Source organism: Colobus angolensis, unplaced genomic scaffold, assembly GCF_000951035.1.
Source record: "Colobus angolensis palliatus isolate OR3802 unplaced genomic scaffold, Cang.pa_1.0 Scaffold9, whole genome shotgun sequence".
In the NCBI taxonomy this organism is placed as follows: domain Eukaryota; kingdom Metazoa; phylum Chordata; class Mammalia; order Primates; family Cercopithecidae; genus Colobus; species Colobus angolensis.
Window position 1 is genome coordinate 9782556 of NW_012122931.1, and position 21056 is coordinate 9803611.

The 21056-nt window shown below is 41.0% G+C and overlaps 1 protein-coding gene across 1 annotated transcript in view; it reads left to right on the forward strand.

The window, feature by feature from the left end:
* MAPKAP1 (mitogen-activated protein kinase associated protein 1) overlaps window positions 1-21056 on the forward strand; it is a 268575-nt gene that overhangs the window by 151910 nt on the left and 95609 nt on the right. Inside the window, 1 exon segment of the mRNA XM_011931379.1 lies at window positions 12566-12675. Within this exon segment, the coding sequence (XP_011786769.1) occupies window positions 12566-12675 (110 nt within the window).

Here is a 21056-nt window from a genome sequence, read left to right on the forward strand (position 1 = left end):
TACTATGATAGATCTGCCACACATATTTCTTGAATGGGTTACTGAGTAGATCTTTTTGTCACTTGTACATTTTTCTTCTTCTCCTACTTTGTTTTATAGCAGAGGAGGGGTAGTGTTTAGGTGGACATTGCTCAGCTGGACTGAAAAAGTTGAACTGGAATAACTTTCAGTGAACATGGGCAGTGGGTAAACATTAAGGATCTACAGACTTTCAAATGAGTCCTCTTATGAGCACACATCCTCTAAGTTAGTAGCAAGACCATTAACTTCTTGAAGACAAGGAAGGCACAGTCTTACTGTCTCTATATCCTTAGCACCCGGCACAGGGCTTCGTGGAGAAGGAATGACTGAATCTTCAGGTGTCTGTGAGCTGCCAGGAGGACACTTGACCCAGCACTATGTCCCACCTTGCTTTCTGAGACCTCTTCCCCTCTTTTACACCTGTTCCTGCCTTTCAAATGCCAGGAAGGCCCAGGTCGCCTTCTGACCTTCAGAGGCCCTCACACCAGCTATTCCCGGGGTTCCAGTACCATCTTTCCCTCTAAGTGTGGCAGCGCAGACTTTGAATTTAGGCAAACCTGGGTTCACGGTTCAGCTTCACTAGTATCTGGATACATACATGACCTTAGACAATTTTACTTACCCTTGTTAAGTCTCAGTTTCTTCATCTGTAAAATGTGGATAATAGTAACTATCTCATGGAATTGTCATGAGGGAGTTTCTTAAATGTAAGTTACATACAGAACTCTTTTAAAGGGAAATAAATTCTCCTAAAGTCTCAATGTTTATCCAAATGAGTTTTTTAATAATGCTACTTAGAAACGTGCAAATATAAAGTTCTATAATGTTTAGCTATAAATTCAATGTTTTTACACAACCTAAGCAAAATTACAAACTAAATACAGATAAAACCATAACATTAATAAAATACAAATTAACAACTTTAATGTAACATATGATGTTTTGCTGAAATTAAACATTGCTGATGTTGGGTTTAATTGGGTGTTAAATGTTTTACTTGTCAACTTGAGTCTTTTGATTTTCACATGAGACACCATGATTAACATCCTTTTAAACAGTGTATTTTTAACTACTAGTCCATTATTTTAGTGGGCCAATTGATTTATAATGTGTCCCCCCACACAAACACATAAATTTTAAATACTCTTTACTAGAAAATGCTTTTTTTTTTTTTTTGACAGCGTTTTGCTGTGTGGCCTAGTCTGGAGTGCAGTGATGTGATCATGGCTCACTGCAGCCCCAAACTCCTGGACTCTAAGGACCCTCCTACCTCAGCCTCCCAAGTAGCTGGAACTACAAGCATGTGCCACCATGCCCAACTATGTTTAGTAAAGACAAGGTCTCACTGTGTTGTCCAGGCTGGTCCTGAACTCTTGAGCTCACGCAGTCCTCCTGCCTCAGCCTCCCAAAGTGTTAGGATTACAGGCATGAGCCACCACTCCTAACCTAGAAAACTCTACTTTGTGTTTGGCCTACCATACTTTCTCTTAGTATGATCAATTCGTGGTGGTTTGCCCAGAACTCTCCCTGTTTCAAAACTGAAAGTTCTGTATCTGTGAGCACTCCCTGATGCTCACCTCCAACCCCCTTCCTCCATCCTAGGTAAGCCACATTGGTCACGCTACTATATCTGTTGCTTGGTCTGTACATAAGTGGGCTCTGCCTGACTGATACTTGTGCGTAGTGTGACTTGGCACCAAACAGCACAGATTTTTCAGAGACCAGCAAGACTGTTCATAGAGATCCTTGTGCCCACTGAATTATCTCACCACTTTTCTGTATTCAGCAAACAAGTTCTGTATGCAGCTTGCAGTAATGCCATTTGACTTTCAATAAGTTCATTAGCGATGTTAAATAACTAGCTGCTGGAACACATGACCCCCCAAATCGCACCACCTTATCCTAGGGTTGGCAAACTTTTTTTTTTTTTTTCTTTTTGAGACAGGGTATTGCTCTGTCACCCACACTGGAGTGCAGTGACATCATCTTGGCTCACTGCAACCTCTACCTCCCAGGCTCAAGCAATCCTCCCACCTCAGCCTCCCAAGTAGCTGGGACTACAGGCATGCGCCACCATGCCCAAATAATTTTTGTATTTTTTGTAGAGACAGCATTTCACTATGTTGCCCAGATTGGTCTCAAACTCCTGGACTCAAGTGATCTGCTCGCCTCAGCTTCCCAAAGTGCTGGGATTACAGGCTTCAGCCACCGCTTCTAGCCCAGCAAACTTTTTCTGCAAAGGGCCAGATAGTAAATATTTTAGGCGATTGGCCATAGAGTTTCTGTAACTCAGCACTGCCATTGTAGTGTGTGAGCAGCCATAGACTACATAGACAAATGGGCATGGGATAGGTTTGTTGGTCAACTTCTGGATTTTCCCAATAAGTTTCTTTCTTTCTTTCTGTCTTGCCCTTTCTTCCTCTCCCTTTTTTTTGGATAGAGTTTCACTCTTGTCGCCCAGGCTGGCGTGCAGTGGTGTGATCTTGGCTCACTGCAACCTCCGCTTCCTGGGCTCAAGCAATTCTCCTGCCTCAGCTGGGATTACTCTCCTGAGTAGCTGGGATTACAGGCATCTGCCACCATGCCTAGCTAATTTTTGTGTTTTTAGTGGAGACAGAGTTTCGCCATGTTGGCCAGGCTGATCTCGAAGTCCTGACCTCATGGGATCCGCCTGCCTCTGCCTCCCAAAGTGCTGGGATTACAGGCGTGAGCCACCATACCCTGCCTAATAATTTTATTTCCTGTTCACATTTGTCTGATGTGGGCCAGGTGACTCTCTTGGGTATTTCTCCTCTAGGTAGTGACTCAGGGCTCCCCAGGTGGGTGAAAAATGGGGAACATGGAAGATGAGGAGTGAGGAGGGGCCTACGTCTATATCTGTCTCTCATACACCCCCCCATACACAAACAGTGACATATATAAAATCTGTGGTGACACATACAGTTTTGCTTTTAGTTCAATGAAAAGCATATATAGCTATATATATCTATACATCCATATCATATCATACATATATTGATATGTATAGATAATACATCTGTATATGCTTTTCATTAGACTAAAATCAAAGTTGTTTTTAATTAAAGTTTTCAGAGACAGTGTCTCACTATGCTGCCCAGGCTGGACTGGAACTCTTGGGTTCAGACAGTCCTTCTGAGTAGCTGGAACTAGAGGCTTACATCACCGTGAGAAAACAGGTTTTTAAATTGTGAAACTTAGTCTGTAAATTCATCTGTTGATTCTTGGGGGCTCTTGAACCTCAGGAAATGCTGCTGTGATTATTAATATTAGCTGAGACTCTGGCGTGTAGGAATTGTTACATAGTTGCAATTATTTCTGTCAGGGATTCTCGGTGGGAATACTTTACACTAAGGTGAGAATGGGGTTATTTTTTATTATATAATTAATATGTGTTCATTATAGCAAAATTGGGAAATAGATCTATTTCTGCTTTTAAATTTGTCTTCATTCCATCATACAAAAATTGTGATTTGTTATTTTATAATTATTTACATTTTTTAAAGAGGAACTAATTAACTTAAATGAACTTCTCATTGGAAAAATGTTCTGTGGCGGGAACGTGTAATTGGATGTCTTCTGATGTTCTTACTAATCAGGACTAGATCTATCTAGCCTTCCCTCTAGAACCCCTGGGCCCCAGGAAACCCCTGGATATAGAGTTGTTGTTTGGAGAAGGAGAATGGATTATTCTAACAACTTGCAAATTAGGAGCCTGCTAATGGAAACTGCCTGTTTTAACAAATCTACAAGTGGATTCCTAAACTATCCATTGTTCCTTATTGATTTTGGACAGAGCAAATATGTCTATAAATGGGAATCCCTAACTTGCTAACTACTTTGAGCCTAAGCAGTAAAGATGTTTGGATATCAGGAGTGTCAGGGAGGAGAAGTAGGGAGTGGGAGGAATGGGAAGGTTTTTGGCTGGCCCCCAAAACCAGATAAAGATCTGGAACTCAGATAGTGTCCTGCATCTCGAGCAGTGTTTCTTGCCAGCAGTGACCAAGCCAAAGCCTACTGTTCCTTTAGACAAAGTAGGACAAGGGAGAATGAGATCCTGAGTGGGCTAAGTGCCTCTCAAGGATAGGGACCTGCCTTGTTTGTCTCCTTCTCCCATTCCCAACACAGGCCTAATTTAGTCAGAATTTGTGAGACTGAATAGAGTTCAAAAGTGGCAATGAGAAAAACAACTGTGGTAATATTACCTTAAATGTGTTGACATTAAAGTTTCATGCCAGGATTCTTCTCTGGAGTGGGGGAAAAAGAGCTTTAAAGGAAAAAAAAAAAGAAAAGAAAAGTCAAGGCCAATAAAATGGTCAAAATCTTCTTAGGTTAGAAGTCAGAGCAGTTAAACTGACTCATATATACATATATGTGTGTATATATACACACATATATGTATGTGTGTGTGTGTGTTTTCCTTTAGATATTTGATATATTAGAGGAACATGAGGAAGGAACAGTTCTCACCAAGAGCTGTTTGGGTAAGGGGTTATCAGGTAACAGTAGAGGGTCTTAGCCCAGAAGCTGGGCTGCCTTGGGCATTGTGGCCCAGCAGGCTCCCAGTGACTGCCTTGGCTTCTCTTGGCTCTGCAGAAAGGGAAAGATGAGCTGCTTTTTTAAAGAGGCGTGCCCTGGGTTCATTCATGCTCTTTTCTGGGCTTTTCAGAAGAGTGGGGAATTTTAGTGTACCTTCTTGATGATAAATCCACAGTATACCCCAAGTGACCAGACTTTTATTAAAGGGTGTCATTAGCTTGAAGCCTTTCCTTCTGTTATATGCTATTGCCTTGTGGTCTAGAGAATGAAAAAAAAGTGAGGGGGGATGAGGGCAGGGAGAACATTTTCACACACTCATTCAGTTTCATGCCTCTAGTAGACACTATCTCATTTATTTCTTTTTTAATCATTTATTTCTTTTCTGTGATATTTTAAAATTGGCCACACCCCATCAGTAAAGTTTCTTATACGCAATTCACTTTTATAATATGTAAGCTGAGACTCAGAGACAGGTAGTTACTAACTCAAGGCCATAATGTTTGGTAAGAGGCAGAGCTAAAATAGAATAAGGAATAAAAGAAGATGCTTGTGTTTTCTGCAACCAGGCCTGACGATATGAGTATAAATTATCCTGGTTATTTATTGTTTGCTTGAGTCATAGAGGACCAACTGTGTGTTGTTTCTTTTCATTCTGCTGTATTAGCAAACATTTTCATTGTCCAGATTGTCCTCGTGTATGGAAATGTAACATATGCAGCCTGTTTAATTTTGTATTTGTAAATCTGACTTGATTTCCTTTTTGGCAACAGCAACTGTCTAGAGAAAAGAAAGGATTTTTCTTTGTGTCTGTTTAAAGTGACAGAAATATTGGAGCAAGTAATAAAGATGGAAAGCATTAATTACATACTTCTAAGAATTTAAAGGTCAGACAAGCTAAATATGTATGTTTTGCTCACTGGAATGTCTTGAAATTGTGCCAGGATTTGCTTTGTTCCTACCATAAAAGCACACATTTTAAATAACCATCAACTTACTTTGTATCTAAAAATTATACCAGATTGTTGCTTTAGTTAATATGTATCTTCAAAGTCGGGAGCTCCCATTTCTGAGCCCATGTGATTGGTTTGGTGATGCTTCCCCCTTTGGCCATGTTTAGTTACCATGTCTCATTTTGATTTCCTCTGTTCTCCCCTCAGCTTATGTCGGAGTCTGTCAGCTGCTGCTATGTACATGTCAGGCTAGTGACTTGGAATGTTTATTAATACAATGTCAGTCTTGCTGTTGAAAAAACTGTGATGCTTCTCAGAAGGTTGTGATAGAACGAAGCGTTTGATTTCCAGATCCTGTCTGCACTGCATGGTGAATACATTCTCACATGTTATGCAGTTCACTGACCTGACAGTTATGGAACCCCGCCTGGGACCCCATTTCAGCAGGACATATTTGAACAGAAACAGTTTGCAAAACTTTACACACTTAAACTCCTGCCAAGGCAAACTGTTAGCCACTTGAGTTTGTTATAAATACCCAGTGGCAGTGGTTGGAAGTAGCCCACGGTGTGTTTTATATTCTGAACGGAATGTGAATGTCTTTGCGGTTATATAGAGTAGTAAATAATTGAGTTTGATTAGGGAGAGGGACCTCATTATCCCCCACCTGTGCCCAGCTGGAAGGGGAGGGTCGAAATGAAGCCATTAGCTGTCTCTCTTACTGGCATCTCAAAGAGCTCAAATACATCTGTGTCTTATTTTCTTTTCTGGCACAATCAGTCGAGCAAGCTAAGCAGGCATGACCGGATTTGGCAAGTCCCAAGGACTCTGGCAAAGATACACAAGGAGAAGGCGGAGGGCAGTCATTTTGGCTTCTCACTGCCCATTAGTCTAGCGAGTTATGTTTTTGGAAAATGTCTGTTTTGAAAAAGAGTACTTTGTCCAATGTCAAACATCGCATGCTCCCACAGTACGCTTTGATCTTTTAAAAAATTTTTGGTCAGTGTAAGGGGAAACAAAATGTGGCATTCACACTAGTGTCAACTCTTTATGGATAAAGTAATGCTCAAAGTACTTATTTTAAAGCAGGCATGCTGCAGTTATTACAAGGCCTTCTCTTGCTCATATATTTCCATTTTCTACCTTGAAATGCTGGAGAATGAACATGCATGGAATTGGACCAGAGCAGGTTGGGAACTAGAGTATATCTTCATCACTATTGGGAACTGGTCAGGACTGGAGACTCGAGAACGGCTCTTAGCAACCTTTTCCCACTTCCTGCAAACTGAGACTGTGGGCTTTTGAAACCATGACTTTCTCCGAGGTCTCTAAAAATCTTGTAGGTCGTATGGTTACTCTAAGAATCTGGACATTTACAGTCAAACTGAATTTGTTACATTGGAAGTTGAACCTTTTCCACAGATTGGGTCAGTGGTTCCGGCATGGAAGATGTGCTCTCTGAAAGTCTCTTCTTTCCCCGAGTCCCTAAGACTCACTTTGCGGCTGTGGAGGGATTAACAGACACAGACTTTGGAGTCTAGCTGATCTGGGTTCAAGTCCTGGCGCCTTCAGGACTTATTTGTTGTATAACATATTAACTTATTATATAACTCCAGACAAATGTCTCAGCCTTGCCAAACCTCAATTTTCTCTGTTATAAAATGAGACTTGTAATAGCCCCTACCTTTTCTAGGAGGATTAAGCAAAGTAAGTGCTCAATAAATATTGAATATTATCATTGTCTTATTATTATATATTCATTGTACATATGAAGAAAATGCTTATGCTTATTATATATTAATATATAACTTATTATATATCTTTTTTTAACTAATGGCTGGCCTATAAGCATTTATTATGTGACAGGTATTATGGTAAGTACTTTAGAAGTATTTTGCCTTTACAACAATCTTACAATCCAAGAATAATTATCATCCTCATTTTGTAGATGAGGAAATGAAGTTAAAGTGATTATGTTGTTATCCATAAAAGCAGAGGTGGGGCTTCAAACCAGGTCACTTTATTCTAGAGTTTACTGGGCTCTGCTGCCTTCTGGTGCTGCCACCGTCTCTCCTAGCATGGTTTAGAGCTAAATGATGACTGCATTTTGAGACATCATCCCCACTAGGAAGCTCTGGGGCCCTCTGACCTCTGTGTGGCTGGGTTAAGTGCCCTCCGTTTGTTTCCGCAGCACCCTGAACTTGCCTCTGCCTTTGTGGCTGTCACACAGAACTATAATTGTTTGTTGGCTTCTTGTCTTTCTCTCCCGCTGGACTGTGCAACTTGGGTTAGGGACCATATTGTTGATTTTTGTAACCCAGAACAGGATTTTTAATAGATGAGTGATCTCAGGTAAATTCCCTAATGCCTTCAGCCTCAGTTTCTATAAAATGGGTGTAATAATTGTACCTGTTTTAGGATTGAATGAGTCAATACAGATTTATTTTAAAAAGCTTAAAACAGCACCTAGCACATAGAAAGTGTTCAATAAATAGTCGTTGCTGTTATTGTAATTGTTCAACAGTGGACAACTTGTGCAAATCAAAAAGTTCTTAATAAATGTTGTTGAATTTCTTTACACCACCATGATTTTTTAATTTCCATCATCACTGTTCAAAGACAGTGAACTAAGTTGAGGTGGAACATACCTGCATCATAGTTAACACTTTCAAAAAGGAAAGCTTTGAAAACTGAACCCAGAGTGCTCCCCTTGGAGCTCTTGGGAAGCTTTGATGCTCGGGCCACAGGCTGCTCACTGACAGTGCCCCTGAATATTGCCACCAAGCTCAACAAATCACACATTTTAATGCCCCTGTGTTACCAATGACAGGCAATGAGTTTCGAGATCCACCCCCCACCCCCCACAAGCAGTCTCTGCTTAGGAGGCAGGGGAAGGAGGGGCCAAAGTGGGGCCTCTCCTCTTGGGATGATGACTTTTAGGACAAGGAGAACAAAAGAGAACTAACATAACTCCGTTTACTGTTTGCCAGTCGTAGTGTGAGGTGCTTGGCATTCATTGTCTGTCTCATCCTCGTGACAATTCTGGAGGGAAGTAGCCTGCTCATTTCATGGATGCAACTGAGGTTCCCACATGTTACAGCAACATCTCCGTTCGCCACGGAACTGGGATTTCAGTCAGAGGGTGTTTAACCTCCAGTCTATGCCCTTTCCTCTCCAGTGTCCTGCCTTCCAACTTGAGTTCTGGTTCCAGCTCTGTTCCTAAAGACAGAATCTAAGCTTTTCAGATGAAGACCTATGTCCCCGTGGGCTCTGTGGCTCCCACTGCCTCTCGCTTACTGCTTAGTACAGAAAGGCTGCTTGCGTTGGGTTCATGCTGGCATACAAACTTCTCTGGGGTAACTGAGTGGCTGTGCGCTGGGACGGAGCGCACAAGTGAGGAGTCTCTTTTTAAAATGCCCATACATTGGTCAGTGGTTACGAGACTTGACAGGACCTAACTTTGAATTGACTGAAGCACTCCTGGCAGTGTTTCATCCGCTCCCTGACATGGAATTTCACCCTAGACCCAGCATGGACAGCCCAAGGAGCCATGGGAAGGGCAGCTGCTGCTTTTCAGTGTCCCTAGAATGCCCTGCTCTGAGGGAAAAGAAGTTGTCTGTCCCTGAGGCGAGCAGGAGGAGGAGCGGTTTCTGAGCCGAGACTTTGGGTCTGTGTGTAGTCTGCTTGTTCAGCCGAGGGCTGCTCACCCCGCCACAGCTCCTAACCCAGAGACTGGAGCACGTGCCACAGGGAAGGCAGGCTGGGACCAGGAGCACCCTGTCTGCCTACTACCAGCCACCCCCCCAGGATCATTGTCCTCTCAGCCTCAAACCCAGCGTCCCACATTAAGTAAAGGCTTTAAAAGATGTATTTCAACAGACTTTTTAGAAAGCCCATAAAAAATCCTGGATATAAAGAAATGAGGCATAAAACCCAGAATGTTTGGAAGTCAAGCTGAAAATTGTGGTGGCAAGTCTCCATCTCCACTTGTTAAATGGGAGCATAACTTAACACTTACACCTAGACGGAGGCTGAGAACCACTTGCATTCTATGCTCTTACGTTTCAGAAACATATGAGGGTATTACTCAAAAAACAAAACCCTGCCCATCTCCCCCACAAAGCACTCACTGTAGACGTGGAACAAGATCCAAAGTTGGCATTCGTCTGAAGGGAAGGGAGTGGAGTGTGGGACTGACCTGAGGAAACTCTTACTAGGTCTGCCTGAATGTGCAGCACGCAGGGCAGAACCTCTTTCTCCTTTTAACGTGCACGTTTTTACAGAAATGGAGCCCCAGAGTAAGATACTGCACACTCATGAAGGTCCATTCCGAGGGCCGTGCATGCCCCTTCCCTTCGCTGTTGTTTTCATTTTCCTCTCATGAACCTTGCTACCCTGGCTTCAGCACGGAGGCTGTAAAGGAAGATGGAGAGCCGAGTTACCTCAGAATGATCACTATCGTTAACATTCACGGGTGGTTCACTTATCATTCCTGACTGCACAGACATGGCAGCCGCTCGGAAGCGTCCGCAGGTGTAGCATGGTGATACATATTACATTGTGCCACAATGGATTTATGTATTCTGTAACAAAAGAAAAGTGTAATGAAAAAATACAGAAGGTAATCCTTTATTCCTCCACCACACAATTTATCAGTAATGCCTGTGGATGATAAGTGCCAGGGATTTCCTCTGCTTGCTTTAACCTTGTCACCCAGGTACGTTTTGGTAAAATGACAGAAAAATACTGACTGGGGATTTTCCTCTGCTCAAAAATCTTTTAAAAGGACACTTTTAATTTATGAAAGTTAGTCCAAACACAAGGCTTCCTTTTGAGCTTTTAGTCTGCTTTTGCTGAAAAAGATAAACGTATTGGCTGGAAATAATGCTGTCAGCCGGCAGCAGAGTAGGAGGAAACATAAGCAATTTCTAAGCAGACTGAAATCAACAGTAGTTCCACTAGAACCAGGTGGATGGCAGTTCATGAGGTCCAGGCCAGTACTAGTTTGTGAGTACCCGAAAACTTGTGTTCTCTTTTAGGCCCTACTCATCCATCGCCCAACATATTGTCACAGATGGAGCACATACTGACTTCTGAGGAGAAAGCAGGGGAAGGCAAATCTGATCGTGGTTGACTGGCATTTGTTCCAAACACACACTGGCCTAGCGCCAGAGCAAATACCCCCAAGTTTATAAATGCACAAGGCACTTTACATTTCAGTACTCTTGCCAAAGTATCACTTACTACATCGCTCCCTAAATATAGTTTTTTAAAAAGAGCTTTTTCTTATTTTGCTTTGATCAGTAAAATAAACTTTTAAAGATTGTTCTGGGATGGGGTCCAGCTTCTGAGGTAAAGAATGGCTGGGACTCAGACATGATTCAGTAACAGAGTGTTCAGTAAAATTAGCTTGACAGTTCTCAGGCCTGCTGTTCGATAGCGAGAACTTGACCAAGTTAAAATGGATGATGGTGCTGGCCAGACCAGCTTCGGCTTTTGCTTTTTAACAAATGGAATGTCAAGGATTAAACAGCAAGCCGTATGGAGAGGAGGGTTGTGGAGATGTCTCTGTATTAGGGAAGCAAATTAGGTCCTTGGTTTTGAGATCGACCCCCAGCCCCTATGGAGAGTCAGCCACCTGGTTGGGTCCAGCCTAGGCTTAAGACCCTTCCCAACCTGTCCTACCATTGGGAAGCTTTTCCAGAGCTTAGCTTGGGGCTTGGCTTTTCTTTCAGATTTCTTGTGAATATGAAGTTCTGCCATGTTTTTTGGCCATGTTCCCTTTAGAGATTCTTATGGAGAAATGGGAATGCGACCAAACTCCTTGTGGCAATTCCCATGTTCCATAGTTGGAAACTTGGGTCCCGTTTGTTACATGAGCTACTTGGAATTGGTCTGTTTTGTTCCAGTGCCCAAGCGTAGTGAGTAGTATTTGTGATACTTGCTATTGCAATTAACAGTCTTGGTGAAGTTATACCTCACACGGGAGATGGGCTTCTGTTTTTAGAGTACTTGTTCCTTAGCAGTTTTTTTCCAATCTAGATGAAGCCTTTCCCCCACCCAGTTTGATTAATTGGAAGCTTACAAGGAGTGTTAGTGTTTTGTCTTATAATTACTTGTGCTTCAGCTAATATTTTGACTTTCTAGGACTAAGTAGATTAAACCATTCGTACTGAAGTGTATAGACTGTATTAAAAAAAAAAAAATACAGCCTGGTGCAGTGGCTCACGCCTGTAATCCCAGCACTCTGGGAGGCTGAGGTGGGCAGATCATGAGGTCAGGAGTTCAAGACCAGTCTGGCCAAGATGGTGAAACCCATCTCTATTAAAACTACAAAAATTAGCCAGGCACGGTAGCAGGCGCCTGCCTGTAATCTCAGTTCCTGGAGAGGCTGGGGCAGGAGAATCGCTTGAATCTGGGCGGCAGAGGTTTTCTGTGAACCGAAATTGCACCACTGTACTCTAGCCTGGGTGACAGAGTGAGACTCCATCTCAAAAAAAAAAAAAAAAGTGTGTGTGTATGAATAAACAAATATATTTACTAGCTAGTTAGTGCATTTTCTTTTCCTCCTTCTCAATTACTTTGGGGTATTACTGCCCTCTGGCCCCACATGACATTTTTTTTTTTTTTGGTCTGGGGCTCCATTAGCTTAGTATGATGGCAGTATCTGCCTGTAGTGACATCTACTGATACAAGCCAAGTTTATCAGTTGTCAATCCTTGTTGCAAGATTTGGTTTGGAAGCCAACACTAGGAACCCTGCTGCTGACCCACGCAGACCACTTAGGTTCAACTTGGACAAATTAGAAAAACCTTCCCTAAGCCTGACCTCTCTTTCACTTGGAACTGCTCCTGCTAGAATCTTTTATCACCACCCCCCATCCCCCACCATTAGAAGTATATCTACTCAACCTATTTTTAAATAATTGGCACCTCAGTATGCACTTACTTTAAAACTTGCTTAAACACAGTGAAGATCGCAGTAACATCTCTCTGGATGAATGTTGGTGATGATGTAATATTTGTCTTTTCCTACAGAAATGCTGCTCATGGATTCTCCCTTATTCAGGTGGACAACACAAAGGTTACCATGAAGGAAATCTTACTAAAGGCAGTGAAGCGAAGAAAAGGATCCCAGAAAGTTTCAGGTGGGATAGTTAAATCATATTCTCGCAGTAGTAGAAGCTTAACCCTTATTAAAAGAGCATAGGGCATGTATGTGTGATGGCTGGCTAGATTGTTTCAGATGTCATTGCTAGAAGGTTTGGTTAGCAGATCTGTGCAAGAAAAGGTGATTGTACATTGCCCCTGGGCCTCAGAAAGGGACTGGCTCAGCGGCATATGTGAGAAGAATGTATTCATATCAATTGTGGAAGTTCCTTCATTAATAATTTGTGGTAGATTCAGACAGAGCTACTTGTGCTGATGATTAGTTGATGTAAAGCTGTCTTGAAAACCGAATCAGTCCTAAACTTGAATCACTACTTTTAATTTCATGTTTTCACATAATTTCCCATGGGAGAACTTTTAGTTACTAATGTTTCTGGTATGGGGAAGAAAAGAAAAATTTCTCTTCATCTTTATCAAATGAGGGCAACCCTTTAAAAAAAAAAAAAGACAAAAAGGCAGGTCACTTGATGTGCACAAATAACCTAACTCCTCATTACCCAACTTTATATGGAAAATATACTTATAGTATTAGCTGTGATATTTAAAGCATATATACCAGGATTGAGAAATAATTATCTTGAGAAATAGCTCAAAGATCTGTCCTATCACAGACAACTTTAATATAAATCAACTCATGTTGAGTATCTTAGCTCTGTAAATAAAGAGACTTCTTAAACACCTTTGATTTCACCTTTTGGAAAGGAAAAAAAGCATTGCTGGGGCAGAAGAAAATAGTTTTGTGCTCTTTTTAAGGGGAGGCATATAATCTGTTCCAGATTTAATTAGCTATCTTCAGATGAAAGCTGAAGTTTTAATAAAAGTTAGAAGAGATAACACAGTGAAGGACACGGATGAGCTGTCTCAAGGCCATATTCCAGGGGAACGATAAGAGCTGTAAAAAATGGCAGAGGAGAGCAATTGAATGGAGCAATGAAAATCTGATTCTCATAAAAAAGAGAGAGAGAGAGAGATGCTGGTAGGGGCGGTTGTAGATGAGACCTGCTAGCGTCTGCAAGCAATTTGGATGCTTGCCAGGAGTCATTGTTCACCCTCGGCTGTGGCGGCTCCGTCCAGATGTGCCAACTGCACGTTTCAGCTTTTGCCAGCTGACTGCGCCGTTTGATAACCAGCTCTCTGGATGCCCATCACTGGCCGCAGAGATAGAATTAAATGATGATGATCTTCCCACAAGTTGGGAGAGGAAACAATGCATATAAATCTTGATTTCATCTCAGCATGAGAAGTCTTTATCCATCATCACTCATAATGAACAAGTCGTTAGCTGGGATGAATGGTGTTCTGGTTTTTCCAAACACCTCTTTTGTTCATTTTTTGGGTGACTTTTATCCATTGCATGGGGGTCAAACTTCTTTGCATTTAGGGGATGATTGAAGAGGCACAGCCACTCCTTCCCAGTGAAAAGTGGATATTTTGGGGTTCCAGGTGCCAATCGAATAGCTTTTAAACAGCTTCAGATAATCAAAGATATTTAGTAGGCATACACCCTTTCGGATCCTGGTTCTTTACTCTTGTTTTGTTCCCAAATATTTTATATAAAAGTATATTTGTGATATAATGCATTATATTCTAAGAAGGCCTTATTCTGAATTGTCCAAGGAGAAGGTGAAACTTTTTGAAGCTTCTTAGTAAAAATTCCACTGTCACAGATTTTTCATACCATGAAACTCCTGTGAACTTATTTAGATACAGCTGAGCCAGTATCTTTCCTTCTATCTCCCGTCATCTCTGTCCAATTGCATACCCGTTTTTCTATGTCCATTCCCAGCACTTATCATACACACATTTATTTATGTTCACCTTTGTGTACACATTACTGCCATTTCCATCAGAATCTTTGCCATATCCTTGGCAAAGAGTTAGGACTCGGTTATCTGAAAAACAGTGATATGCATTATTTATTCCTTTTCATAGAAGAGAAGCCGATTGAGATTGATACATTTACATAAATTACTGTCTATTTTCTTAATCCAAAAAGCTTTTTAACAAAAGAAGCTCTTTCTGTAGCTTTAATAAGTCTGGTCTCATAAAACAGAAGGATCTCCAGTTTGGTAAAGATATTTGTTTAAGCTTAGGTTGGTAAAGGCAGGGTACATCTTGTGTTTTTGAACTTTTGTATGAGTAGACTTTTTTGGAGAGTGATTAATGAAAAGAGGAAAATCCTCTTGTCATAGAAAGTAACACACAGAAAGTACCTAAAAAATTGTTGGTGCTCACAGCTGACTATGAAATACCTATTAGTTACCTATTATGACACATGAACTTAGTCATGAACTTGGTGGAAAGAGATGCCAGGTTAGAGGCACTCATCCTGCATTTCCTGAGCGTCTGTCACAATGACCGGCTTAGTCTTTTCAAAAATGTGCCTACCATGCCCCATGTCTGGGACAGAATTAGAGTGAGCAGCCCTGTCATCAAACAGCTTTTACCTGATTGAGTACAGAACAGCACTTGTCTCTTTGCTACCCTTATTGAACTTCAGTGAAGAAGGAGGGAAATAACCACTTCAAATCAAAATACATATGCCATGTAGAGTCAGCAGTTATCACAGAGGTTAGTTGTGCTAAAACAGGATTTCAGAAATCCTTTGATAGGCTAACAGTGAACTTGTTCCTTGCCCACAGACATTTCTCTTCCTTTACCTTTTCTCCAGACTGACTACACAACTGTTTGTTTGATAATAATAATAAATTTAGAACTTAAACTATTTCATTATTCAATCAAAATGTAGGCCTAATGGCAGTCCTAATATTTGCTCTGTTGTCCTTCAGTGTGGCACTCCTTCCCCAGTTTTCATTTGTGAAAAATCAGAAGTTGGTATGTATTTGAGCAAAATAACTCTGTTTAGGTAAATAGCTTTGTCAATTGAAGCCCTTAGGGTTTTAAAATCATTCTGCTTTTTAGGATAGACTGCCATTTACAGACACTTGTAACTGATCTAAAATTTTGATTTGCATTATTTGTAATTATTTCATCAACTCGTAACTATGAACACTGCATGGTTTTTTTTTCTATTAATATTCATGTGAAAGGAATATACTATAGTAGTCTTTTCACAGTATGTTTCAGTCAATTCTCTGCTAAGGTCTATTTTTTATGCCTATTTTTAAATGTCTCTTTTAAAGTTTCTCTTCAACCTTTCATTTTTTTTTTCACTGACCCACTTGACATTTGGAATCTACCTGCATTGGCAGGAAGTCCCTACTATTTAAGAAAATTGTAATTGGAGAATCCAGTTTTAGAAGAATTAGATGAAGCCTCTTTATTCATGTTAACAGTTGGGTGGGTGTGTTTTTGACACAGTAAAGAGTGGCTTGTCAGGTCCCTAAGCTCTTATTTAGTGAATAAAGGCCTTAATTCAAGTTCTCCCTCTGTCAAAGTTACCCTCACAGTCAGTGACCTTCTGAGTTTCTTAGTACTATATTGTTGTTGTTGTTGTTGTTGCTGTTTAAAAATGCTATTAACCATCAGTCCTTCCCAGCCTTCTGAAGCATTATGTTGGACATGACAGACACTGCTGAGAAACTGATCAATTTCAGTTTTTAACATTGACACAGAAATATAGATACCTCTTGATCTACAAAAGAGAGCGTCAAAGTGGGGTTTACTAAGCAGAATAGTTTTCCGCATAACTTGTCACAATAGTCTCATCATAAAATAGAGGTGATTTTCTGTATTGTCTGTGGAAAGATTGAACAGGAGCATCTTAACTTTTTCTTATGCCTGTCCATTCTTTTGATATGAAAGACAAATTTTTATTAGTCTGAAGATTCTTTTAAAAAGTTTTTATAATATTGTTAATAAGCCTAGTGACATTCATTCCTACTTTTATAAAATTTCACGAAGAACTTGAAAGAAAAGTGTTAGCTTTGTCAGGTGGACTCCCTCCTAACTCTGTATCTGTTTAGAGTCACAGAGCACCTTATTGCTTGCTGATTTACTTTGTTTTCACAAGACCCCTAGAACGTCATCAGTGAGATAGTCTATGGGGCTTCTCAAACATTATTCCGCAAAGTACTGCTAGGAGCAGAGGGGGAGTAAACATGAACGACAGGGTATGGGGTTCTGGTCTGAGGGACAATTCATGATGGTATCATTGGACTCTTAAGTTTTATCTTACAAATTCATGTGAAATGTAAATATCGATCCATAATGTATCTGTAGCTGTGTCGTACATTCACTCACGTGCTCCGCTGTGTCAGACCTAAGGAGGATCTTATTCTAGAGCAAGAGCATACATAAGGGGCTGAAAGGGAGAATGACAGAATGAAGGGGAGCTCTCTGCAGCCTATAGGATGTTCAGGGAGCCCCTGTCTGAGAAATTGACATTTAAACAGTGACCTTCACATTTAAGCTATGAACAGTTTAGGAGCAGGGCAGGGACAATGCCAATCAAAGCAGTGGCTTGCCATATTTTAGTGTAAAAAGAACATTTAAGATTACTTTGCAGTTTACTTAACCCCTCATCTCACCAAAAAAAAAAAAATATATATATATATATATATAGTAAAATTGACCCTTTAAGGGAGATAAAGCAGGTGCTCTGCACAGTAAATGGCACCATCATCTACTCATTCACCTGGGCCACATACCCAGCTGTCAGTCTTGAATTTTTCCTGCACTGTCTCCCCACATCTTATCCATTAACAAGTCTTGTCAGTTTTACCTCTGGAATATATCCTGAATCCATTTAGTTGTCTTCATCTCTGTTGGATGGGTCCAAGTCACCAAGACTCTCCACCTAGACTGCTGAAATAGCACCCTGGATGGTTTTTGTGCTCATGCTCTTGGCCTCTCTCCAGTCTGTTGTTTACACAGCAACCAGAGAGTTTTAAGATATGAGTCTATATAGAATTAAATCCAAATTTTTAACCACTGTGAAATACACGGAGGCCCAAAGAGGATAAGAGACACACAGAGAGTATGAACACAAAGAAATAAAAGAACTTGAAAGAAATGGAGAAAAAAATACAGAGTTGATGACTGCCTTATGACAGAGGGATACAGATCAGGCAGAGACCCTGGGCACGCGAGGCCATGGGGAGGTGCAGAATTTTGAGCCTGTGACCCACTGTGGCCCTGCTGTAGTAGACTCTGGCTGCAGCAGGGTCAGTCACCAAAATACCACACACAGTAGGCCTTACTTTCATGCCAGATAGACTGAGAAAGTTGTAGACAGATGAATTTACTATCTATTAAGAGTATTTTAGCCAGGCACAGTAGCTCACACCTGTAATTCCAACACTTGGGAGGCCAAGGCAGGAGGATCGCTTGAACCCAGGAGTTTGAGACCACACTAGGCAACATAGTGAAACCCTGTCTTCACAAAAAAAATTAAAAAATTAGCCAGGCATGGTGGCACACGTGTGTAGTCCCAGTGACTGGTACCTGTCAAATATATAGTAGTATGACTACAAATAGTAGTATGCTCAGTAAATGCTTGTTAAGTGAACTTATGAAAAATGCACATGTGTTAAGGTTTTTAGGGTAATTATGTCACACAGTATATATGATACTGCGTTTACTTTTTTAACTCAATAATATGTCATAGACTGATGTGGGAGGATTGGTTAAACCCAGGAGGTCAAGGCTACAGTGAGACATGATCATACCACTGCACTTCAGCCTGGGTGACAGAGCAAGACTCTGTATTGCAGGGGGAGGAGGGTATTTTAAAAGGGATTTGTGTGCCAGGGGAGGAGTTGGTCTTTCCAAAAGGAGGACCCCTTTCAAGGACGTGGGAGCTAATGAATGGAGTGCCTTGGTGTACCTAGAAATACTACCTCATTTAATCTGACAGCAGCCCTGGAAAGTAGATTTTATTATGCCTCTTTTGAAGATGAGGCTTTAGAAATGTTAAAAGTAAAGGAAAAAAAGGAGGTGCATCTTAGAATTAAGGACCTATGGTAACTGTATATGTAATGATGTACTTCTCTGAGCCTCACTTTCCTCAGCTCTAAGAGGTTAAACTTACCCAAGTTTCCTCAGTAAGTAAATGGTGAATCTAAATTGGAGCCCAGGCTTTTTTGACCTCAAAGCCCATATTCTTTTTATTTGTACCATGTTGCTTATTAGAACCCTAATGGGAGAACAAATTTAAAATTCTGTAAACAGAAACGTTCATTGATTCTGAGATCTAAATGCACTAGGGAAGTGCAGCATTTAAAGGAACCCTGTGGTGAATCTGGATATAAAGCCAGGAATTCTTTTTGTAATTGCACAATTTGTCTGTATTGGTGTCAGTTTTAATGTTTTATGTCTAGCTTTCTTAAAGCAACATACACCTGTCCTAAGCTGCCCTGTGGAAAAGGGAAACCCATATATATTTTAGATGGAGTAGGGTTTTTAACACTCTTCTAGCCTGAAATGCCCTCTGAAGGCTAACGTAAGCTAAAGAATGTTCTGGCTATAGGGTTGAACAGAGAGTCCTACTTCATGTGCAATTGATACAGAAAATCCAGTATTCTTTCTTCTATCAAAGACGAGTTTGTAAGCCAGGGACACAGATTTGTGGTTTCTTTATGCTGTAGCAGGTAATCCTTAAAAGAATAAACACGGAATGAGTGAATGAATGAATGAATGGATGGATGGAAAATAGAACTGTTTAAGTGATCTTTGTCAAAAAAGAGGCAGTAAATTCTGCAGACAACTGTTCCTCCTTATGGAAGAATAAATAATCATGCTGATGCCTCTCATGTATGGGAGATGAATAGGAAACGAAGACCTGATACTCGATATCCAGTGACCTATTGGGAAAATGCTACAGTAAATTAGGGCTGCTAAAGTGTTTAAATGTGTGACTCAGAAGTGCCCCAGGCAAGGAGCTCCGAGTTCAATATTCCTGCCTGCCTTCTTTCTCTGCCTCTTTATCTTACTATTCCATCTCACCTGAGCCTCTCCCTGTCTGGAGTGCTCTGAGGCTCCTGATGGATCTTCCCAAATACAGAGCACAGCACGCTGAAGATGGCGTTGCAGTCAACTGTTTTATCCAGAAAGCCTGGAAATTTGGAGAATTTATGTCAAGCAAAAATCTTTTGGAACCACTTTAGAGACCCAATTATTTTAGAAGGGTGTTACGAGCTCTTGCGACTGCCACGTCAGAAAAACTCGAAATATATCATTTGCCAAAACTATGTTTGACCAGCACTTACTCTTCCTGCTAGTCGCTCATCTTTCAGAAGTTCCTTTTCCATTATAAAATCTATTCATTCACTTCATCTGGGCAGTCACAAGTGTGGATTCGATTAATGAAAAAGCAGACTGAAAGGAAGAAAAAAGACATATGCCCCGAGAGGCTATTTGGTGGTATGGGAGACACACACACACACACACTTAGAAGTCAGACAGACTTCTGGGTTCACTAGGGGCTGATTCTAGAGCACCACCAATTTAATAATAGCTTCTTAGGAAATACTACTACATTAAATGTACATATTGATTGTAAACTGCATCCTGATTTTATAAATGTTTTAAAAAATGAAAATCTATCTCAGAATTAAGAAATTCTGGAAACTGTATATGTGTGTAATGATGTACTTAACCTCTCAAAGCCTCACTTTCCTCAACTCTAACATGGGAGAGGCTGAGTGAGGATTAATCAAGGCACTGGAGGACAGGGCCATGTGTGCTCTTAAGCTCTGTGTGGCTCTGAGATGCCCTGTTTAGTTCGCTTTCATCAAATGCCCACTCTGTGCCGTGCTGCACTAGAAATCAGGTGGAAAACCCAATGAGTACATGGAAAAAGAGGGATTAAAATATGGTAAATTGACAAGCAGATGTATATAAACTACTAAAGCAGCACAGGTAAGGGAGTCCTACTTGAAACTGCTGGGTTGGGTAGGAGACTGAGAAAAGATGCTCTGGGGTGGTTTATTTGATGGCTTCTTGAAGATTAATTAGAACTTTGCCAGTTGGGTTTGAGAAGAAGAACATTCTATGTAGAGGAGACAACATGTTTTGAGATGTAGTCACAATACATAGAAGTTCCAAATCACTGGAGCAGGAAGAGGGCAGAGAATAAACTATAGAAACTAGGCAGGGCCAGATCCGACCAGGCCAGGCCTGATAAGTGAGCTTAAAAATAGAAGTGCATTCATGTTTTGGGAGCTTGTTTTGTAACAGGCATTATGTAGGCACTAAGAATTTTGTAAAGACCAAGAAATAGTTCCTGCTCTCAAGGAGCTTTCTGTTTAGTTGGAATAAGCAGGCAATTATAATACCATGCAAGGGATGATAGCATGGAAGTAAGTATAGGGCCTGGGTGCACATAGGGAGCAGGGAGCCCTGGTTCCATCCTGGGGAGTCAGGGAAGACTATGACTATCCCAAGCTCTTCATCTGGC